Consider the following 21,835-nt stretch of genomic DNA (forward strand, 5'->3'; position numbering starts at 1 on the left):
CGGGAGCACAGGGAGGGAGTTCAGCCGCTGGATGAGGAGTGCACAGACGGGGGAGCCTCAGGCCCCTGGGAGCTACTGGGCCCTGGCCCTCGCCGCCGTGTCCTGGGAGACCCCAGGCAGCTTTCCCAGTCTGCAGGTGCCACGGGAAAGGCTCCCGGTACAGCCCAGGGACAGGGGTGGGATTGTCCAAGCCGTGTCTTTGCAAGGGCAGCTGTATAGGTCAGAGGTCACAAAGGACGCCTCCCAAGACCCTCACGGGGACGCCGAGGAGGGGAGTCTCATGTGGTCTCGGGCGAAGACCTCGGCCCTGGGCCGCTCAGGAGAGAGCCGGCTCCCTGGAGGCGGTCTGCCCAGGCCACCGGCCGCCACAGTGGGAGAAGCTGGGGCTCCTGGGGGCCTCTGTCCAGCCCACGGGGCCCCTCCCTGGGCAGGCCCAGTTCCTCGGGGGCCTAAGTGAGCAGGGCGGGAGGAGGGGGAGGCGGTGGGAGACGCACCTGTGGAACAGCAGAGCCGCTCCACCTGGCAGGGGCGGTGACCCAGAGCAGGGGGCGAGCCAAGCCAGCACAGAGGGGGCCGGGGAGGGAGCTCAGCGCTGTGGGCTCCAGGGGGAGCCGAGGCTTCCTGCTGAGGCCTAGCTGAGCCTCCTCTGGCTCTGGGACAGCAAGTCCAAGTACAGCTGGGACCTCAGGAACCGGGGGTAGGAGTCCTTCTCCATGAGGCTGCGCACCTTGCCCTGGGCTTGGTCGAAGCAGGTGAGCGAGGGATCCTGCATGTTCTTCCTCGTGGCCTCGCGGGTCTGGAAGTCGATGTTCACCTGCAGGGTGCACACAGGGCGAGGTCACGGCCCGGCACCCACCCCAGCCCCGCCCCCACAGCGAGGCCCCAGCCAGCCCCTGGGGACTTCTGGAGCCAGGCGCGCCCGGCATCAGTCCTGGAAGGGAAGCAGACGCTGGAGTTCGGCCTACGCCGCTGGGGACGGTGGTGGCAGCCCAGGCACACCCAGAGCCTCCTGCCGGAAAGCCCAGGGCTTCCCCCAGCCACAGAGACACAAACTCCTGGCGCAGAGCCGGCCAGCACGCATGTCTGGCGCAGCTGCCCAGTGAGCCAGGGTCTCCCTGAAGGGCCCGGGCCTGCGAGCAAGCAAGTGGGGGACTGTCTTCCATTCAGCTCTCTCAGGGAGCGCCTGTGTCAAGGCCAGAGCGGCACCAGCCGTAAATCAATCCGGTTAGTGACGATGACCGAGTGGCACGAGTAACTGCAACGACTCACTAATGAGCCTCGCCACCATGCCCGCGGTGGCCGAGGCCGTGCCGGGTTACGCTGGGCAACGACGCTCCGTAAGCTTAAGAGACTCCGCCAGGTAGGGGTGGAACCTGGACGCGAGCCGAGCCTGGAGGACGCCCCGAGTCCCGGCCCTGCGGGAGCGCCCACTCAACCCCACCCACCCTGGCAAAATCCCCGCCGGCCATGGGCTGCGGCAAGGCTGGGCTTCGGCCCCTTCCCCGTCCCGCAGGGCCGCCCCCGGGAGAGGCACGCATGCCAGGCCCCACACAGGCCTGACGCACCTCCCGTGGGGCCTGCACGTCCACAAACTCCTCGAAGATCCTGTGGGCCCTGGAGGCCAGCTTGGCCGCCGACCGCGTCTTCTTGAAGTCCTCGCAGGCCAGCCAGAACTCCAGGTTCTCCTCGCTGAACTCCGTCTTGAGGAAGGCGCGGAAGGCGGCCACTCCATCTGCGGGAAGAGAATCAGGAAGAAGCCGCGGTCAGCACGGCGGGCGTGGGAGCCAGGCGGCCACAGGGCCGGCCACGGGGTCAGCCACAGGGCCCTCTGCAGGGACCTCGCAGGAAACATGTGGGCGCCACAGGGACAGCAGAGGCCACGAGAACTGCCCGGCTCCTCAGGCCCAGGTCGCACGCGAGCTGTCCGGGGCCTGACCCGTGTCGCTCACCCCGGCAGCACAGGGCGAGTGCCCCAGCACCAGCCGCCACGCCTCCAGGCTCCAGAGCTCCTGTGTTTGGTGGCTGAGCCCAGGCGTCGTGCCTACCCGATCACAGGTGTTAACGGAGATGAGTTTCACTTTTTTCCAGGTGATTCCACGGAGGATGAACCCCACATGTTTTATTCGCCAGGGACATGCTCGTCGCCACGTGGGGCCTCCCATCAGCACACGCAGGGACAGGGGATGGCACGGATGCCCGGGCACGTCGGCGATGCTTTGACTTTAAAACTGTAGCCGCGGATTTGGACTGAATGCACTCTGCCGTAGCTAGTGACAGCCATAGCTTTCGTCGGGAAGGTGGGAGACGCTGGAACGGGGCAGAGCCGCCCTGGTCCGGCCTGGTCCTGGCGACAACGCTCTAAGTCTGACCTGCTCCAGAGAGACCAAGCCTCCACGGCTCTGGATTCCAGTGCTGCGTGGGCAGTGAGCCGGGAACCCAGCCACACTCACCACCACACCCACACCCACACCCACAGCCATGCCCACAGGCCACACACACAGCCACACTCATGGCCACACACACAGCCACACTCACAGACACACTCACGGCCATACACACGGCCACACTCACAGCCACACTCACGGCCATACACACGGCCACACTCACAGCCACACACACGGCCACACACATGGCCACATGCACAGCTACACTCACGGACACACACAGCCACACTCACGGCCATACACACGGCCACACTCACGGCCACACTCACGGCCATACACACGGCCACACTCACAGACACACTCACGGCCATACACACGGCCACACTCACGGACACACTCACGGACACACCCACAGCCACACTCACGGCCACACACACAGCCACACACACAGCCACACTCACGGCCATACACACGGCCACACTCACGGCCACACTCACGGCCATACACACGGCCACACTCACAGCCACACACACGGCCACACTCACGGACACACTCACGGCCATACACACGGCCACACTCACAGACACACTCACGGCCATACACACGGCCACACTCATGGACACACTCACGGACACACCCACAGCCACACTCACGGCCACACACACAGCCACACACACAGCCACACTCACGGCCATACACACGGCCACACTCACGGCCACACTCACGGCCATACACACGGCCACACTCACAGCCACACACACGGCCACACTCACGGACACACTCACGGCCATACACACAGCCACACTCACAGCCACACACACGGCCACACTCACGGACACACTCACGGCCATACACACGGCCACACTCACGGCCACACACACAGCCACACTCACGGCAATACACATGGCCACACTCACGGACACACTCACGGCCATACACATGGCCACACTCACGGCCACACACACAGCCACACTCACGGCCACACACAGCCACACTCACGGCCACACTCACGGCAATACACACAGCCACACTCACGGACACACTCATGGCCATACACACGGCCACACTCACGGCCACACTCATGGCCACACTCACAGCCACACTCATGGCCATACACACAGCCACACTCACGGCCACACTCACAGCCACGGCCACAGGCCACACACACAGCCACACTCACGGCCACACACAGCCACACTCACGGCCATACACACGGCCACACTCACGGCCATACACACGGCCACATGCACAGCTACACTCACAGACACATGCATAGCTACACTCACGGACACACCCACACCCACAGCCACAGCCACACTCATGGCCACACTCACAGCCACACTCATGGCCACACACACGGCCACACGCACAACTACACTCATGGACACATGCACAGCTACACTCACACCCACAGCCACAGCCACACTCATGGCCACACACACGGCCACACACTCACGGCCACATGCACAGCTACACTCACGGCCACACCCACAGCCACAGCCACACTCACAGCCACACTCACGACCATACACAGGGCCACACTCACCGCCAGGCTCCTCCAGCAGTGAGACAGCTGCCTGTTTTCATTGGACAACAACAGGCACTGTGTGCAGGTTGTACGCAGTCCCAGGTAGGGAAAGAAAAGCATTGTCCTGCCTTTGTCCTCGGGGTGGGGAGAGACTGCCAGGCAGGGCCACCCTGCCCCTTCCCCACTAGTCAAGGCCAGGCCCTGCCCCTGGCTGCAGTCTCGTTGGGGGATGGCACCTGTGAGTGCTCAAGTTCAAGTCCTGGCTGCTCCTCTTCCCATCCAGCTCTCTGCTGTGGCCTGAAAGCAGTAGAAGATGGCCCAAGTCCTTGGGCCCCTGCACCCACGTGGGAACCTGGAGGAAGCTCCTGGCTCCTGGCTTCCTCCTGGCACAGCCCTGGCCGCTGTGGCCATTTGGGAAGTGAACCATGCTGACCCGCAGGTCACTCTTGTCTGCTGCAGGATGGAACCAAAGCTCAGAGAGGCAGGAGCCACGTCCACTGCCTGTGGACAGCTGCCAAGGGCAGCGCCAGAGTCCCCGGTGGCTCCGTGAGCCGGGTCTGCCCCAGGCAGTGTGCAGTGGGAGCAAGGCGAAGTGGGAAAAGGGAGAACAAGCCGAGAGGGACCAAGAACAAAAGCAGAGAGATGGGCGGGGAGATGATTACGGGGCAGTATGTGAGGCGGAGAGGGGTCCCTGCAGGTGCCTGGGAAGGAGGAACCCTTAGATCCTGGGCACTGAGCCTGCACCAGGGACCCTCAGACCCTGGGCACTGAGCCTGCACCTGGGACCCTCAGACCCTGGGCACTGAGCCTGCACCTGGGACCCTCAGACCCTGGCACTGAGCCTGCAGCTGGGACCCTCAGACCCTGGGCACTGAGCCTGCAGCAGGGACCCTCAGACCCTGGGCACTGAGCCTGCACCTGGGACCCTCAGACCCTGGGCACTGAGCCTGCACCAGGGACCCTCAGACCCTGGGCAGTGAGCCTGCACCTGGGACCCTCAGACCCTGGGCACTGAGCCTGCACCTGGGACCCTCAGACCCTGGGCACTGAGCCTGCACCAGGGACCCTCAGACCCTGGGCAGTGAGCCTGCACCTGGGACCCTCAGACCCTGGGCACTGAGCCTGCACCTGGGACCCTCAGACCCTGGGCACTGAGCCTGCAGCTGGGACCCTCAGACCCTGGGCACTGAGCCTGCAGCAGGGACCCTCAGACCCTGGGCACTGAGCCTGCAGCTGGGACCCTCAGACCCTGGGCACTGAGCCTGCAGCTGGGACCCTCAGACCCTGGGCACTGAGCCTGCACCAGGGACCCTCAGACCCTGGGCACTGAGCCTGCACCAGGGACCCTCAGACCCTGGGCACTGAGCCTGCACCTGGGACCCTCAGACCCTGGGCACTGAGCCTGCAGCTGGGACCCTCAGACCCTGGGCACTGAGCCTGCACCAGGGACCCTCAGACCCTGGGCACTGAGCCTGCACCAGGGACCCTCAGACCCTGGGCACTGAGCCTCCAGCTGGGACCCTCAGACCCTGGGCACTGAGCCTGCAGCTGGGACCCTCAGACCCTGGGCACTGAGCCTGCAGCTGGGACCCTCAGACCCTGGGCACTGAGCCTGCAGCTGGGACCCTCAGACCCTGGGCACTGAGCCTGCACCAGGGACCCTCAGACCCTGGGCAGTGAGCCTGCACCTGGGACCCTCAGACCCTGGGCACTGAGCCTGCACCTGGGACCCTCAGACCCTGGGCACTGAGCCTGCACCTGGGACCCTCAGACCCTGGGCACTGAGCCTGCAGCAGGGACCCTCAGACCCTGGGCACTGAGCCTGCAGCTGGGACCCTCAGACCCTGGGCACTGAGCCTGCAGCTGGGACCCTCAGACCCTGGGCACTGAGCCTGCACCAGGGACCCTCAGACCCTGGGCACTGAGCCTGCACCAGGGACCCTCAGACCCTGGGCACTGAGCCTGCACCTGGGACCCTCAGACCCTGGGCACTGAGCCTGCACCTGGGACCCTCAGACCCTGGGCACTGAGCCTGCAGCTGGGACCCTCAGACCCTGGGCACTGAGCCTGCACCAGGGACCCTCAGACCCTGGGCACTGAGCCTCCAGCTGGGACCCTCAGACCCTGGGCACTGAGCCTGCAGCTGGGACCCTCAGACCCTGGGCACTGAGCCTGCAGCTGGGACCCTCAGACCCTGGGCACTGAGCCTGCAGCTGGGACCCTCAGACCCTGGGCACTGAGCCTGCACCAGGGACCCTCAGACCCTGGGCACTGAGCCTGCACCTGGGACCCTCAGATCCTGGGCACTGAGCCTGCACCAGGGACCTTCAGACCCTGGGCACTGAGCCTGCACCAGGGACCCTCAGACCCTGGGCACTGAGCCTGCACCTGGGACCCTCAGACCCTGGGCACTGAGCCTGCACCAGGGACCCTCAGACCCTGGGCACTGAGCCTGCACCTGGGACCCTCAGACCCTGGGCACTGAGCCTGCACCAGGGACCCTCAGACCCTGGGCACTGAGCCTGCACCAGGGACCCTCAGACCCTGGGCACTGAGCCTGCACCAGGGACCCTCAGACCCTGGGCACTGAGCCTGCACCTGGGACCCTCAGACCCTGGGCACTGAGCCTGCACCAGGGACCCTCAGACCCTGGGCACTGAGCCTGCACCTGGGACCCTCAGACCCTGGGCACTGAGCCTGCACCAGGGACCCTCAGACCCTGGGCACTGAGCCTGCACCTGGGACCCTCAGACCCTGGGCACTGAGCCTGCACCAGGGACCCTCAGACCCTGGGCACTGAGCCTGCACCAGGGACCCTCAGACCCTGGGCACTGAGCCTGCACCTGGGACCCTCAGACCCTGGGCACTGAGCCTGCAGCTGGGACCCTCAGACCCTGGGCACTGAGCCTGCACCTGGGACCCTCAGACCCTGGGCACTGAGCCTGCAGCTGGGACCCTCAGACCCTGGGCACTGAGCCTGCACCAGGGACCCTCAGACCCTGGGCACTGAGCCTGCACCTGGGACCCTCAGACCCTGGGCACTGAGCCTGCACCTGGGAAGAGCCAGGGCTCAGGGCCCGTGGTAGGGAAGCAGCAGAGGGACATCAGGTCACCGAGGCAGGCGCCTGGCAGCACCTGTTCTGGGCCCCGCCCCAGGCAGAGGGGTTCCTCAGCGGTAAGCACTTGGCCTTCACAGCACACAGGAGAGGAAGTTAGAGAGGTAAGGGACACGGGGATGCGGGACAAAGCCAGCCGTTCCCGGGGTGGTGCCTGGTCTCCGCTCTGTGTGCACTGCCCCATGTGTCGGGAGAGGAAGCAGAACATGGCTGGGTGAGCAGAGCAGTGGGAGAGCAAGATGGGGGCAGGCCTGAGGCTCCCAGGCCTGGGGGCGGGGGCAGCTTGGCTGTGGCCCACCCAGGAGTTCTGACCAGAGCCAGGCCCACGCCCACAGGTGTAATTCAGACCACACGGACGCCCAAGTCTCCTTGCCGTCCACCCTGGCCGGGCAGCACCTGCTCTGAGTCCCCGGTGCCCTCATCACCGTCACAGCTTCCGGACCGGCTCCTGGCCACAGACAGCAACTCCACAGGAAGGCAGGGCTCTGAAGTCCCCAGCCTGGGGTCAGCCCTCACCTCCCCGCCTGTGACACGGGAGCCATGCGGGGCGACTGCCTGGGTTGGCACCCGTGGCTCACGGGCTGGACACCCGCCCTCTCAGAGAACGTGGCATTCCCCACGTGGGACGCAGGGCGTGGCCACAGGTCGGTGGCGGTCGGCAGGGGTCTGACGAAGCCGCTGTCCCGCCCTCTGATCACCCCTTCCTGGACAAGAAGCCCAGGTCCAGGAGCGGGGCGAGGGCTGCAGCCGGGCAGACGCTGCTCGAGGTTCACGGGCCTGGGATGCTTTGGGGGGGGGCTGAGGCCGCCGGCTGCCCCTGGGGCCTGGGTCCCCTGCAGCTTCCAGCCAGAAAGGGCCCAAGACTCCACAGGGCCTCCCGAGTGGGCTGGCTCTTGGCCAGCTGCACACAGGGCTGTAGCCACGGAGCTGACCAGGCACCTCTGGGAAATGGGGCAGGGCCTCAGAGGCGGTGGGGGGTGGGCCTTCCTGGGCGGGTCCGGTCCTGACATCAGCAGGGAGAGACAAAGGCTCACACGTGCACACAAAACGCAGCGGCCCCTGCAGACTGCACCTGCTCACCCACCCCTCTGCTCACCCACCCCTCTGCTCACCCACCCCTTCCCAGTCCTTCCTCCCCGGCCAGACTCCGGGCCATGGGGCAACACAAGCGGGGAGGGAGGAAGGGGCTGGGGTGCGGCCCCCCCTCCTGCCTGCAGGTCCGGCAGCCTCTGGATGCCACCCCTCCCCCCAGCAGGGGCTCCCTGCCCCTCCCCCTCTGCCCATAAGCAGGGCTGCTTGCCCTCAGGCTGTGCCACTCAGGCACCGCACCCCCCACCCCTACCGCCGCCCCGGGAACCGTCCCCTCCACCTCACGGGCAGCTGGAGGGAGCGGCTTCCCCTGCAGCTGCTTCCCCGGCTGGGGTGAGGCCGGTGAGTGTGGGCTTGGCCAGCTGTTGTCCTCTCCACGCCTCAGTGTCTGTGCTGGGCAGATGCTAACAGCTCCTCCACGGGGGCACGGGATGCGGTGGCCTCACACACATGGAGCACACGCGGGGGGATGTGTGACCTCACACACGGAGCACACGCGGGGGGATGTGTGACCTCACACATGGAGCACACGCAGGGGGATGTGTGAGCTCACACATGGAGCACACGTGGGGGGATGTGTGAGCTCACACACGGAGCACACGCGGGGGGATGTGTGAGCTCACACATGGAGCACACGCGGGGGGATGTGTGACCTCACACATGCAGTGCACACGTGGGGGGATGTGTGACCTCACACACGGAGCACACGCGGGGGTATGTGTGACCTCACACACGGAGCACACGCGGGGGGATGTGTGACCTCACACACGGAGCACACACGGGGGGATGTGTGACCTCACACATGGAGCACACGCGGGGGGATGTGTGACCTCACACATGGAGCACACGCAGGGGGATGCGGTGGCCTCACACACGTGGAGCACACGCGGGGGGATGTGTGAGCTCACACATGGAGCACACGCGGGGGGATGTGTGACCTCACACATGCAGTGCACACGTGGGGGGATGTGTGACCTCACACATGGAGCACACGCAGGGGGATGCGGTGGCCTCACACACGGAGCACACGCGGGGGGATGTGTGACCTCACACATGCAGTGCACACGTGGGGGGATGTGTGACCTCACACATGGAGCACACGTGGGGGGATGTGTGACCTCACACACGGAGCACATGCGGGGGGATGTGTGAGCTCACACACGGAGCACACGCGGGGGGATGTGTGAGCTCACACATGGAGCACACGCGGGGGGATGTGTGACCTCACACACGGAGCACACGCGGGGGGATGTGTGACCTCACACACGGAGCACACGCGGGGGGATGTGTGAGCTCACACATGGAGCACACGCGGGGGGATGTGTGACCTCACACATGCAGTGCACACGTGGGGGGATGTGTGACCTCACACACGGAGCACACGCGGGGGGATGTGTGAGCTCACACATGGAGCACACGCGGGGGGATGTGTGACCTCACACATGGAGCACACGCGGGGGGATGTGTGACCTCACACATGGAGCACACGTGTGGGGGTGCAGTGACTTCACGCAGGGAGCATATGCATGGGGACACAGTGACCTCACACATGGAGCACACATGTGTGGCTGTAGTGACCTCACACATGTGGAACACACGTGTGGGATGCGGCGACCTCACACATACAGTTTACACATGTGTGGCTGTAGTGACCTCACACATGCAGTGCACACGTGTGGAGATGCCATGACCTCACACATGCAGTGCACACATGTGTGGACGCAGTGACCTCACACACGTGGAGCATACGTGTGGGGATGTGGTGACCTCACACATATGCAGTGCACACGTGTGGGGATGTGGTGGCCTCACACATGTGGAGCGCACATGTGTGGCTGTAGTGACCTCACACATGCAGTGCACACGTGTGGGGACGCGGTGACCTCACACACGTGGCGCGCACACATGGGGATGTGGCGTCCTCCCACTTGCAGAGCGCTGGGGTCGGCGTCACAAAGACCTCGCCCCCCTAGGAGGGAGCTACCTGGTGCCCTCGGGGCGGTGGGAGGGGACAGGGGCTGCCACCCCTCACTGCCCGACCCCCTAGGGAGCCCAGTTCTGGGGGAATCAGTCACGTGAGGAGCAGGGAGTTGGGCCTGTGTCCTGTCGCCACACACGTGGTGCCTCCGGAGCGTCCACAGCGTCCGCCCGTGGCCCAGCCGCCGGCAGCCGGCTCGCTCCGCCCTCCATGGCACTTACATAAGAGAGAAACTGGGTCACCGGGAGCAGTGGGGCGGGGGCAGGGCGCTGAGCGAGCTCCGCGGTCCAGGAATCTGGGCAGCCGGTGCCCAGGTGGGCACGAGTGTAGCCCCTTCCCCAGGCTTGGGAAAGACCAAGGTCACAGGAGAACAGAGAGCCAAGCTCTGTGGACGGAGAGACGGCGAGGGGTGGGCTCCCAGGCGGGCCCAGGACAAGCGAGGCCATGTCTGCACAGCCCCAGGCCAGGACCAAGCTCTGGCTGGAAGTTGGTGATGGGGCGGTCAGCACTTGCCCCGCATCGCCCGTGAGGCAGGAGGGGAGAGCAGCCTCCGAGGGCTGTGTCAGGAGGGCGGCGGGAGGCGGGCGGGCCCGGCCACCCTGTGGGTAACGCCGTCCAGCTGTGGGCTCTGCTCCGCTGGTGAGCACTGGCACAGCGGCTGGGGGGTGCCTCGGGGGCATTCTCTGGGCTGGGGGCAGCTGGGAGACCCTTCCGTCCAGACCCACGCTGAGCACAAGGGAGCAGCAGGCGCCCGGCCAGGGTGAGGGGAACCTGACTCCAACGCCCTTCCCTGTTCCGCAGAGAAGCCGGGCCTGGCAGCCAGGACAGCAGGGGAGGCTGTGACGGCAGCCACTGGACACTGGGAGCCAGGGCAGGCCGGCCCTCACAGAGCTCCGCACACCAGGACCGCAGCCGTGTCCAGGGACAGCTCCCCTGCTGGGCTGGAGGAGCAGCAGCAGGGACCAGCCAGGAGGGGATCAGACGCACCCCCAGGCTCCTGAGGCCGCTCCCCGGAGGGGCAGGGCGGGGAGGCGGAGCCCAGGCCCCTGAACAAGACCCTCACCCGGTCCTAATGCTACCTGACCTCCGACTTCCAACCTCCGACCTTGAGCTGCCTCGGGGTCACAGGACGCGGATGCCCGTTTTCCACAGAGGGCTCTGTGCTGTCACAGCACTGTCATACACAGCTGTCCCAGACACGTGTCACCACGCCAGCTGCCGCAGACCACAGGCCCGCCAAGTGCTCACCGCCGCCTTGCACAGACGGGCGAGTGAGCGTGGTGGTGGAGGCCACGGGTGCCGGGTGCCAGGTGCCGGGCGCTGTCCACCCGCCCGTGCAGACCGCCCAGCAAGCTTTCCACGGCCACGAAACGAATTCCAGCATTGTCTGTACACCTGCCTGGTGCCACTAGAAGTCACAACAGCCCTGGCACGGCCGGGAAGCAGAGGGCTCCCTGCCACCCACCTCCAGAACCTCACCGCCTCCTCCGGGGAGCGCCACCTGCAGGCGGCAGGAGCGGTGGCAGGGACCAGCATGTTTCCTGCAGGCAGGCCCCTCACTGTGCCCCCCGCCCCAGGGTGCCGGCGCCCACGGTCGGGAAGGACCCACATGCACTCAGCCCTCGCGGCTCCCAGAGCGGCGCCCCGCCCTCCCGTCACCCCGAGGAGCGCCGCGTTCCAGGGCTGGCTGCGTGCGGTGGACAGAGGCCTGGCCACGGACGCCACGTCCTAGAGCCACTGAAGGGATTTCCTGAGCTGGTCACTGTGTTCGCAGGACTGCTGGGCGGGTGTGTGGCCAGCCCGGGCCACTGTTTTTCTCTTTCTCAGAGGGGAGCCATTTTAAACACTAAGAACTCCTCTGTCGGCCTCCTTTTCTCAGAGGGAGAGGAAGAAATATCACGTCTGTAAATGCGGGCGAGCTTCCCACATCCCGTCCCACAGACCAGCGGGGACCCCCGGTGCTCCCCGTGAATGGCAAACGGCCAAGTTCAAGATGAACTCCAGGGCGGGGCTCAGCCACCCAGGCGTGGGGCCCAGTGAGAGAGGACAGGGACAGGACCCTGCCTGCACCTGCACCTCAAAACCAGAGTGTGGGGGCCGGCGCTGAGGCGCAGTGGGTTGGTGCCCTGGCCTGAAGCGCCAGCATCCCATATGGGGCTCTGGTTCGAGACCTGGGTGCTCCACTTCCAATCCAGCTCTCTGCTGTGGCCTGGGAAAGCAGAAGATGGCCCAAGCACACGTGGGGAACCTGGAAGAGGCTCCTGGCTCCTGGCTTTGGATCGGCACAGCTCAGGCCGTTGTGGACAATTGAGGAGTGAACCAGCAGATGGAGGACCTCTCTCTCTCTCTCTCTCTCTCTCTCTCTCTGCCTCTCCTCTCTCTGTGTAACTCTGACTTTCAAATAAATAAATCTTTTAAAAAAAAACCCAGAGTGTCGAAAAGAAGAAGTGGGATGGGGGGGCACATGGATTCACGCTCAGGAGTGCCAGGGCTGCCAGGAGCTGGTCACACGGCACAGGGGAAGACCTGCACCCTGGGACATCTTCCTCAGCCGGAAATGGCCGTGGTGCAGAAGCCACATGCCAGCACACACGTGCACACGCACAAACCCAACACACGAGCACTCACACCTACACACATGGAAGCACACACATGCACAAACCCACCTTGGCACACACAGGCATGAGCACAACACTTGCACACATATCCTCACACATGAGCAAACCCACGCCGGCACACATGCACCTGGGAGCAAACACACACCCTCACACATGTGCACATGCACAAACCTGCACACATACACACGCATGTACATGCACATGAGCAAACGCACATAGGCACACACGCATGCACATAAACCACAGCACGTGCCCGCCGGCATGGTCTCTGCAATGCCCATACTCACGCACACACGTGAACACGGAGCTGCGCACGTGTGCACTCACGCATGCACACACATTGGCACAGCATGAGCAAACACACAGCTGCACATGCACACGCAGGTGTGTGCGTGCACTCGCTCACCTGCACGCACACCTCCAGGGACAACTCCAGAACAGCACACACAGACACCAAGTCCAATGCTGCTGACGAGCAGGAGAAAACGCCGCGGCAACGCGCATCCCTGCGAATGAGCCGCCAGAAACTTCGAGTTCCTTTGGCAAGTGGCTCCTTCTCAGACCTCGTGGGTGCTTCCCCTCTTGGTGCAGCGTTGGAGAGCAAATGACTGCAAATAAAACTGCTCCAAACAGCTGCTTTCCAGAGGTTCCGGAGCAGCCTGAGCTCTGAGCCCGGGCAGCGCTCTGCCCAGGAGGAGCCGGGATCACCCGGTCCCGGTCCCGGCCGCGGGAGCCGCTGCAGCTCCCAGGCAGATTTACGCAACCCTGCAGGCAGCGCTGTGGCAGACGCCGCCCGGGGTGCCCCGAGCTGGCTGCAGACCGCGCCCTGGAACAGGAGGCCGGACTGGACCCAGCCCCCGGCGAGTCCCGCACCGGCTCCTTCAAAGTTGGAGAGGAAAGCGACTAAGAGTCGGGGCCCCCTGAAGGCCGCGCCGCTGCCCAGGAGCAGAGCCAGACCAGATGCACCTGCTCCCGATCGGCTCGGACCGCTCACGGGGACAGGGGACCCTGCAGGACGAGGCCCCTCCCCATGCCTGCCTCCCGAGCCTGCAGACGCTGGCCCTGTTTGTAGATTGTAGCCTGCTCCAGGCCCGGGGCAGGCAGAGGGCGTGGGCTGCTGTGTAGACCGAGGTGGGGACACGGCTGTGGTGGGCTGCTGTGTAGACCGAGGTGGGGACACGGCTGTGGTGGGCTGCTGTGTAGACCGAGGTGGGGACACGGCTGTGGTGGGCTGCTGTGTAGACCGAGGTGGGGACACGGCTGTGGTGGGCTGCTGTGTAGACGGAGGTGGGGACACGGCTGTGGTGGGCTGCTGTGTAGACCGAGGTGGGGACACGGCTGTGGTGGGCCGCTGTGTAGACCGAGGTGGGGACACGGCTGTGGTGGGCTGCTGTGTAGACCGAGGTGGGGACATGGCTGTGGTGGGCTGCTGTGTAGACGGAGGTCGGGACACGGCTGTGCGAGACTTCTCCAGATGGAGCACAGAGGTGGGGGGGGGGGAGGCGGCAGCATGGGGCATCACGGGGGGCGGGCACTCCGGCCGTGCCCCTGGACCTCCCAGGGCGCCGCGAGGTCTCCTCAGATCACAGCTCGGAAGGCCGTCCTGCGCCCTGAGCCCCACGCCGGCCCAGAGCTGGATGGCTGCAGGGCCACAGATGGGGTCTCCAGGGCCCCAGTTCCACCAGCGACAAGGGAAGGGGCCCCTTCCTCTCACCAGTGTTGGCTCCCTCACCCCCACGGCGCAGGCCTGGGAAGGGCGGCGGGACCCTCGGCGGGATGCGGGGGCTCAGAGCACCTGGTATCCCCCTGACTCTCACAGACCCTGCCTCAAAGAAGCCCACAGCGGGGCAGAGACCAGGCGAGCTCAGATACGAGAGATGCCCTCAGACCTCCAGAGCCTGCCACCTCCTGCGCCACGACTGCCCCAGGTGGAGCCCGGCCACCACGGCCACACGGCACAGCCAGCACCAGCAGTTCCTACCGGGCTCCAGGGCACTCGCCTGGCGCTTGGTGGAGAAAAGCACCTGTCGCTAAGCACATGCAGACCCTCGGAAGCCGCCCCATGCAAGGGCTCCGGACGCTCACTCGGGGGCCAGCGGCCCCAGGGACATGACTAGGTGAGTCAGTCGCCAGCCAGAAGAGAAACCAAATGACCTTGAGTCGAACCCAGCCAGGGAAGGAGGCGAGGACTGGTGGCGACGCTTGTTCAGCCCGAGGTACGGCACAGCTGCACGCGGCAGGTCCTGAGTCCCACACGTGCCTCGACCTTGGCAAACGCCTGGCACAGCTCCCTGCTTGGCCTGCGCCACGCGCTCCGTGTGTGGTGTCCACGCGGCTGCCCTCCTGCCGCGGGGTGAGCCATGGAGGCCACCGCTGCCGTGTGCCCCGGCCCTGGCCCCCGCGTCTCACTGTGAAATCTACCTGCAAGCATTTGTCCATCGCTTACTGGGAAGGGGGCAGTCAGAGGGGACGCTGGGCGAAGCTGAGAGCCAACGACTTCTAAAGACACCTGCAGAGACCGAGGGCCTCTGCCAAGGCCCCTCGACTGCATGTCGACCCTGCAAGGTTGAGATCAAGAGCACGGGGCCAGGGCCGGCGCTGCGGCAGACCTGCAGTGCCGCCATCCCATATGGGCGCCGGTTCGAGTCCCGGTTGCTCCACTTCCAATCCAGCTCTCTGCTTTGCCCTGGGAATTAGATGAAGGTGACCCAAGTCCTTGGGCCCCTACACCCACGTGGGAGACCCAGAGGAAGCTCCTGGCTCCTGGTGGATCGGCCCAGCTCTGGCCATTGTGGCCAATTGGGGAGTGACCCAGCTGATGGAAGACACCCCCCCCCCCCACCGCTGCCTCTCTATAACTCTACCTTAAAACAAATAAATAAATCTTTTTTAAAAAAATCAAGAGCACGGGGCTGGCACTGTGGTGGGCGGGTTAAGCCACCACCTGCCACACCGGCATCCCATGTTGGAGCGCGGGTTTGAGTCTCGGCTTTTGCTCCAGCTCCCCGCTGATGCACCTCGGAGAGCAGCAGGACACGGCCAGGGGCTCAGGCCCTGGATCCACGCGGGAGCCCCCAGGGGAGCTCCTGGCTCCTGGCTTCATCCTGGCACAGCCTTGGCTGTTGTGGCCATTGGGGGAATGCCTCTCCCCCCCCCCCCATCACTCTGCCTTTCAGATAAACAACGAAATATTTAAAAAAATAAAATCCAGAGCAGGTCAGACTCCGACCCAACGCCCTCAGCCTGCTCGTTGCAGACCGTGCTGCCCAGCTCTGGCAGCTCTGGCAGCCGGGACGCCCAGCTCGGGGGCGGCTGCAGACGGCTGAGACTCCCTGGTTCCTCCTCGCCCTGCTCGGCGCCCCCTCCGCCGTGTGTAACGCCCTGGGGTGTCAGAGCCCCAGGGGTGTGGGCTCGCCCGCGAGGAGAGAGAGGCCAGAGCTGAGGGCGCCTCCCCACACTGCACACGCCCGACCCCTGCCTCGAGGGGGACCAGAGGGCAGCAGGGGCTGGGGGAGGGGCACAGCTGTGCACGGAACCCCCAGGACCACCGGAGACCCCAGCAAGGCCAGAGCCACAGGGGGCAATGGGGCCTCAGGACTTCACAGGTAAGATGCAGCAGAGCCGCAGGGCCCCCAGCCGGACTCGCGCACTGGGCTCGGCTCTCTGGCTGCGACCACGGGGCTCCGGGACCTCCCAGAGCCCAGCAGAGGGGAAGGAGGCTGGTGCCCGGCTTCCACCCTGCTGTCCCCGCCTCGCACCCTGCTGTCCCCGCCTCGCGCCCAGGCACCAAGGCCGGCGGGGAAGGTCACTTACACTTGTGCGCCAGGAGCACGTCGAACGAGTCCGCCCACCTCGCCGCCTCTTCCGTGGACAGTCTCCTGGGCAGAAGAAACAGCGTGAGCGGGTCTGCGTGGCTCCCCCCCCCCCCCCCGCGGTCTGCTCGGGGGAGCGGGGGCAGCGGGGCGCGAGCCGGCCGGGCACTCGGGAGGAGAGGACACGGCCAGGCCAGGACGCCGTCAGGGGACGGTGCAGAGAAACCCGTCCTGGCTCCCGCCCACCACCTCGCGTCTCCACAGGGGGTCACGCGAGGCAGCGCGTGCACAGGGAGGGCTGCTCCCGGGTTACCTGGATCCAGGCGTATTTTTAGAGTTTATTTCCAAATCGAGAGCTCAGATTGACAAGCAGAGGCAAGGAGTGTCCCTCCCACCCACGGCCGGGCAGTCTGGGGCGCAGAGGGGACCCGAGCTTCCGTCAGCGATACACAGAGAGGAAGACAAACTCCCCTCCACCCCCCAGGGTGCAGGGGGCTGCCATGGGCAGCGGCCAGGCACTGGAGGAGGGGGCGCCACTCACTTGAGAGCGCGGCTGGGCTTGTCGGGAAGGATGGCCGTGAAGTCGCTGCAGGAGTCCGACTTGTGGGACAGGCACCCCAGGCGCGTGCGCACCCCTTTGCTCCTGCAGACAACGCGGGCAGGTCAGGGGCTGTGGCGGGCACAGCTGCCGCCCCCCACGCAGCCCCGGGCCCACAGCCTCACAGAGGGGGCCCCCTGGAGAAGCCGGCCTCGCACCCAGCTGACTACGGGAACAGCGCCGGGCTCCCCACCTCTAGAGGTGCAGCCCGGGAGTTTCTAAATTAGGGTTCCGTGCAGCAGGCCGGACTTCACCCACCGCGGCCTGTGGACCCCAGACCCAGCGGGGTAGGGGGCAGGGGGCCTGGACCTGCAGAGCCTCTGCAGAGATCAGGACTCCCAGGCAGCCACATCCTGCCAGGTCCCCGCTCGTCCTACAGCCGGGCAGACGCACGGACAGCCAGGCCCCCGGGCAAGCCCAGTGCCCACAGCTCCTGTTCATTTCTCTCTCAGGTTCTCTATTTCCCGAGCACCCACACGATGACGGTGTTGCCGTCTCTTCCCCACTCCCTGTGTGCCTCGCTCGGCCGGGGCCTGGATTCTGCTCCCTGCGGGTGCCGTTTGTATAAATAAAGCTTTATTGGCACGCAGCAGCAGCCAAGCTCTACACCTTCAGCCACAGACTTCTGAACCACCGGGATGAGAACATCGAATCCCTGGCCCTTGACAGGTGAGCTTTGCTGACTCCTGACCTTTGGCCATGGCAACTCCCGGAGCTGAGGTCACAGGTGGGGGAGGGGCGGGCGCATGGGGCAGTGGGTTAAGCCGTCACTCAGGATGCGTGAGATCAAGGCCCGGCTGCTCCACTTGCAACCCAGCTCCCTGCTGACGCACCTGGGAGGCAGAGGTGGTGGCCCAAGTGCTGGGCCCCTGCACCCGCCTGGGGGACCCCATGGCGTTCTTGGCTCCTGGCTTCAGCCCAGCTCAGCCTGGCTGTTAAAGCCATTTGGGGAGCGACCCAGCAGAGGGAAGATCCCCTTTCTCTCTCTCTTCCTCGTTACTCTGCCTTTCAAGTAGATAAATCTTTTATAAAAAAGCAGACGACACAGGGGTATGGCTTGGTGGACCGAGCAGGACTTAGCTCTCTCCCCAGCGAACAGGAAGGCGCGTGGGCACCGACCGCTTGGAACGGGCGCCACGGCTGCCATCCCGGTGACAAGGGCTCCTCTGGCCTCTCCCCTTCCTCCTTCCCACAGACCTGGGGCTGAGCACAGAGGAGCCCGGCTCCGCGCTTCCTTACCAGCACAGGGGTCTCCCCTGTGTCCCACCACTGTCTCTGCTCCCTGGGGGCCGTGCGCCTGGCCCCTGCCCCCCGCCCCGCCAGGCAGAGCCACGCAGCTCCCCTAAGACCACGGGCACCACGATGCTCGCCTGGCAGCTCACAGGAGCCCTCGGCCTCGAGGGTAGTGTGGACGGCCACTTGGCCGGAGGCCCTGCTAAGGCTACATCAGGCACTCGCTCAGCAGGGGACAGCCGGCCACCGCCCCGGGAGCAGTGGCGTGGCCTCCAAAGGCCGGCAGAGCCCCAGGCGCCGTCCCCAGGGCCCCATGATCTGCACCACCTTCGCCAGGCTACCCCTACCCCCATGTCGTCTGTCTTTCCAGCTGAGCCCGAACGAAGCCCTTCTCAGGTGTAGAATAAGGAGAGCAGAGCGAGGCCCAACGTTCACAAAGGAGACGAGACCCCGCGGCCCGGCCTTCTCTCTCCCTGGGATCCCACCCCACCCCCCTCGCCACCCCAGAGTCACCCAGACCCCCGCAGGCTGGCAGGGCTGCAGCAGAGGCAGCTCCCACCCACAGGGCCGCAGCTTCGCCGTCCACTCGGCGCCCTCCAGTGCAAGTGGACGGCCCAGGCCCGTGGGGCGCGGCAGGGACAGGTACCTGCGGGGCATCAGCAAGGCAGCCATGCAGACATCCGCTTCGGGCCCGGGCCGGAACCAGGACCAGGACCGCGTCTCTCACCTAAAACCGAGGAAGCTGCCGTGAGGGGGCCGCCCTCGCGTGACTGACACCCGCCCAGCACAGCCCCACGCACCCCAGCCCTGCCTCTGCCGCCCTCGGCAAGGGCGCCTGACCAAGGATGGACACGCGCGGTGGTGGGCGGCTTCCTGCTGCTGGCCGTCAGCAGAAAGTGGGACGCGCGCCCCAGGGGAGGCCAGGGCTGGCCGGCCACAAATCACCGCTCCCTCTCAGGGGCTGGGGGCGGGGCCTTGCCACACGCCCTGATTGGCTCCCTCCAAGGGCACCTGCCCAGGTAGGACAGCGAGGCTGGGGGACGCCGAGGGAGCATTGCCAGGCACTGTCCCCACTGTGCACGTGCAGAGATGGTAGGGGCAGCCCAGGGAGGCCGTGGGGGCTGCCTGAGCAGGGGAGGGGGCACCGAGGCCCCCTGACCCGAGTCAGGCTCCCAAGGGCCCCTCTGCATCCACCCGGGGAAACCGACTCTGGCCCCAAACACCGGCTCTGCGTTCAGACTCTCGGGCGAGGCCCTGGGCTGCGCCGGCACACACTCCTCCAAGAAGACAACCAGGACCCCAGCAAGAACTCAGGGATCAGTCAGCTCGGCAGAAGGGCCCTTCCCAGGGACCCAGGAGGCGGGCACCGAAGCCCCTGCAGCTGTCGGGGTCTCTCGTTTCTCTGGCTGTGGGGCAGACCCCTCACCCCGAGAGCAGGGTCCTCACCACAGCCAAGGCCGTTTGGGGCAGGGGTCCCCCCCATCCCACCGGCGCCCACGCCCTTCGGGAGCTGTCACTCACACTCCTCTTCCAGACCCAGCACAGCTCAAATCGCCCCTCGGGTCCCCAGCCCTGGATTCCATCAAGTAGGAGCCTCAGGGCACCGCAGCCCCTCCCAACAGGGGCAGAACCGGGGTCCCCCAGAGCCCAGGAGGTTCCAGGGTGTGACTGCGCCAGACAGGACGGGGCACGGTGCAAAGAGAGGCGCCAGGGAGAGCAAAGGTTCTGAGAACTGGGAGAAGCGGAGAGAAGGCAGAGCGCGGGGGTGGGCGGGGGTGCGTGCACGGCAGGTGATGGCAGGCACCCGGACAGGCAGCAGGTCAGCAGAGCGGCACTCACCGTCGTGGGCCGGTCCTCATGGCCCGCAGGTCCCCGCCAGCGGCGGTCAGGGGAAAGAGGAGGCCCTTCCTTTAGCTGCCCAGCCTTGGCGAGCCACGGGCAGTGTGCAGGGACACACGGGCGCACACATCCACACGCAGCCACACGCATGCATGCACAGCCCGGCAGCCCGCGGCCTCGCACAAAGCTCTCTCTGTCACATCCAGTGAACGCCGAAGCAGCCTGCGGCCGGCAGGCGGGCGGGCGGGCGGGCGGGCGGCTGCGCGGTCACGCTCAGCTCCTCGCTCAGCTCCTCGGCGCCCGGCCGCCCCCTCCGGCACCTGCCTCCTGTCCTGGAGCTTCCCTCGCTGCCGCCCGGCGCCCTGCTGCGCCCCCCCAAGGTGTGGATTAACTCTTTCAGGCCCCCAGAGAGCTGGAAGTCCAGGTTGGGGGTCGGCTTCTGAAGCTGCTGCTGCCGCAGGCACAGGGAGCAGGGAGCGTGCGGATCTGGCCCCAGACAGCAGCGAGCGCAGGAGCCCAGCGAGCCGGATCTCCCTCCCGGGGGAGGGGGCTGTCCCTGTCCTGCTGGGTGTGATGGGATGTGATGGAGCCTGGGGGCAGGTGACGTGGCCAGATGCCACCCCTCCTCCCGCCCGGCCAGCCCTGTTCTCCCTGCCTCCTCCAGACCCTCACCCCCACAGCCCTTCCCCTCTCCCACCCCCAGCGAGCCCCTACCCCACCCCGCTGCCTAATGAGACATTTCCACCGCCTCCTCTGCCTGCCGGAGCGCAAGCCCAACTCTGCCTCTCACCTGGCTCCCACCCTGGGAGCTCCCCTCGCTCCCCATCCATCACCTAGCAACTTCCCGGCTTGCCTGTGTGGCAGAGCGAGACTTTTCCCTTTGTTCTGCCCGATCCGCACCAGCCCGTTCTCCTCCGGGTCGCTCACCGGCACGCACCTTCCCGCCGCCCGCCTCCGCCCACAGGGTGCTCAGGTCCTCCAAGTGGGCAGCCTGGGCATCGCTGGGGATCCTGCAGGACTGGCCAAGCCCAGGCCCCGCCCCCAGACCTGCAGACTCGCAGGGGGTGGGGCCCAGCCCTGCAGGTGACTCTGGGGCTGCTGGGGATCCCTGAGGTGGCGCCTCACTCTCACCAGGGACCGGCCAGCCGGCAGGCAGCGGGATTCTCCACAGAAAGTGACGAGTCCACAAGCCAGGTACGAGACCCCATTTGCCCAACCTCCCCCAGCACGTGAGGCGGTTCCTCGTGTCGCTATCACCCCAAACCACAGTCCCACGTCCCAAGCTGGTGGACGGTCCAGACAGGACACGAGACCAGGGCAGTGAGGGTGTCCCCCAGCTCAGACCGCAGAGCCGCTGCCCCCAGCCTCCCCGGGCAGGGCGACCAGCGGTGACCTGTGTTCTGCAGCCAGGCCGCCCCCCTCTGTGTCTCTCCGACAGCGCCCACAGGGCCTTGTTGGGTGACAAGACAGGAAGCGAAGGAAGAGCTTTGCACCCCTGGGGACCCCTCGCTCTGGTGCGTGGGTAGCAGAATCAGAGCCCCCACCAGCACCGGGCCAGTGCCCAGCGAACACTGGCATGTGCTGGACACTGCTGCTCTCCTGCCTTAGCCACAGCACGTGCAGCAGGCGGGGGCCGGCAC

The 21,835-nt window shown here is 66.0% G+C and overlaps 1 protein-coding gene across 2 annotated transcripts; it reads right to left on the reverse strand.

Moving 5' to 3' along the window:
* Positions 1–631: 631 nt before the first annotated feature.
* RGS8 (regulator of G protein signaling 8) lies at positions 632–20,215 on the reverse strand. Of its 2 annotated transcripts, none has more exons than XM_062211225.1 (5): positions 20,196–20,215; positions 17,067–17,168; positions 16,527–16,591; positions 1,566–1,732; positions 632–814 (listed from the first exon to the last, which is right to left on the reverse strand). In XM_062211225.1, the coding sequence occupies exons 1-5, from the start codon at positions 20,213–20,215 to the stop codon at positions 632–634; spliced, it is 537 nt and encodes a 178-aa protein (XP_062067209.1). The 2 variants fall into 2 exon arrangements, with proteins under 2 accessions (XP_062067209.1, XP_062067208.1); XM_062211224.1 differs by lacking the exon at positions 20,196–20,215 and adding an exon at positions 19,003–19,028.
* Between the last annotated feature and the right edge of the window lie 1,620 nt (positions 20,216–21,835).

Source organism: Lepus europaeus, chromosome 14 (genome assembly GCF_033115175.1).
Source record: "Lepus europaeus isolate LE1 chromosome 14, mLepTim1.pri, whole genome shotgun sequence".
NCBI classification, from domain to species: domain Eukaryota; kingdom Metazoa; phylum Chordata; class Mammalia; order Lagomorpha; family Leporidae; genus Lepus; species Lepus europaeus.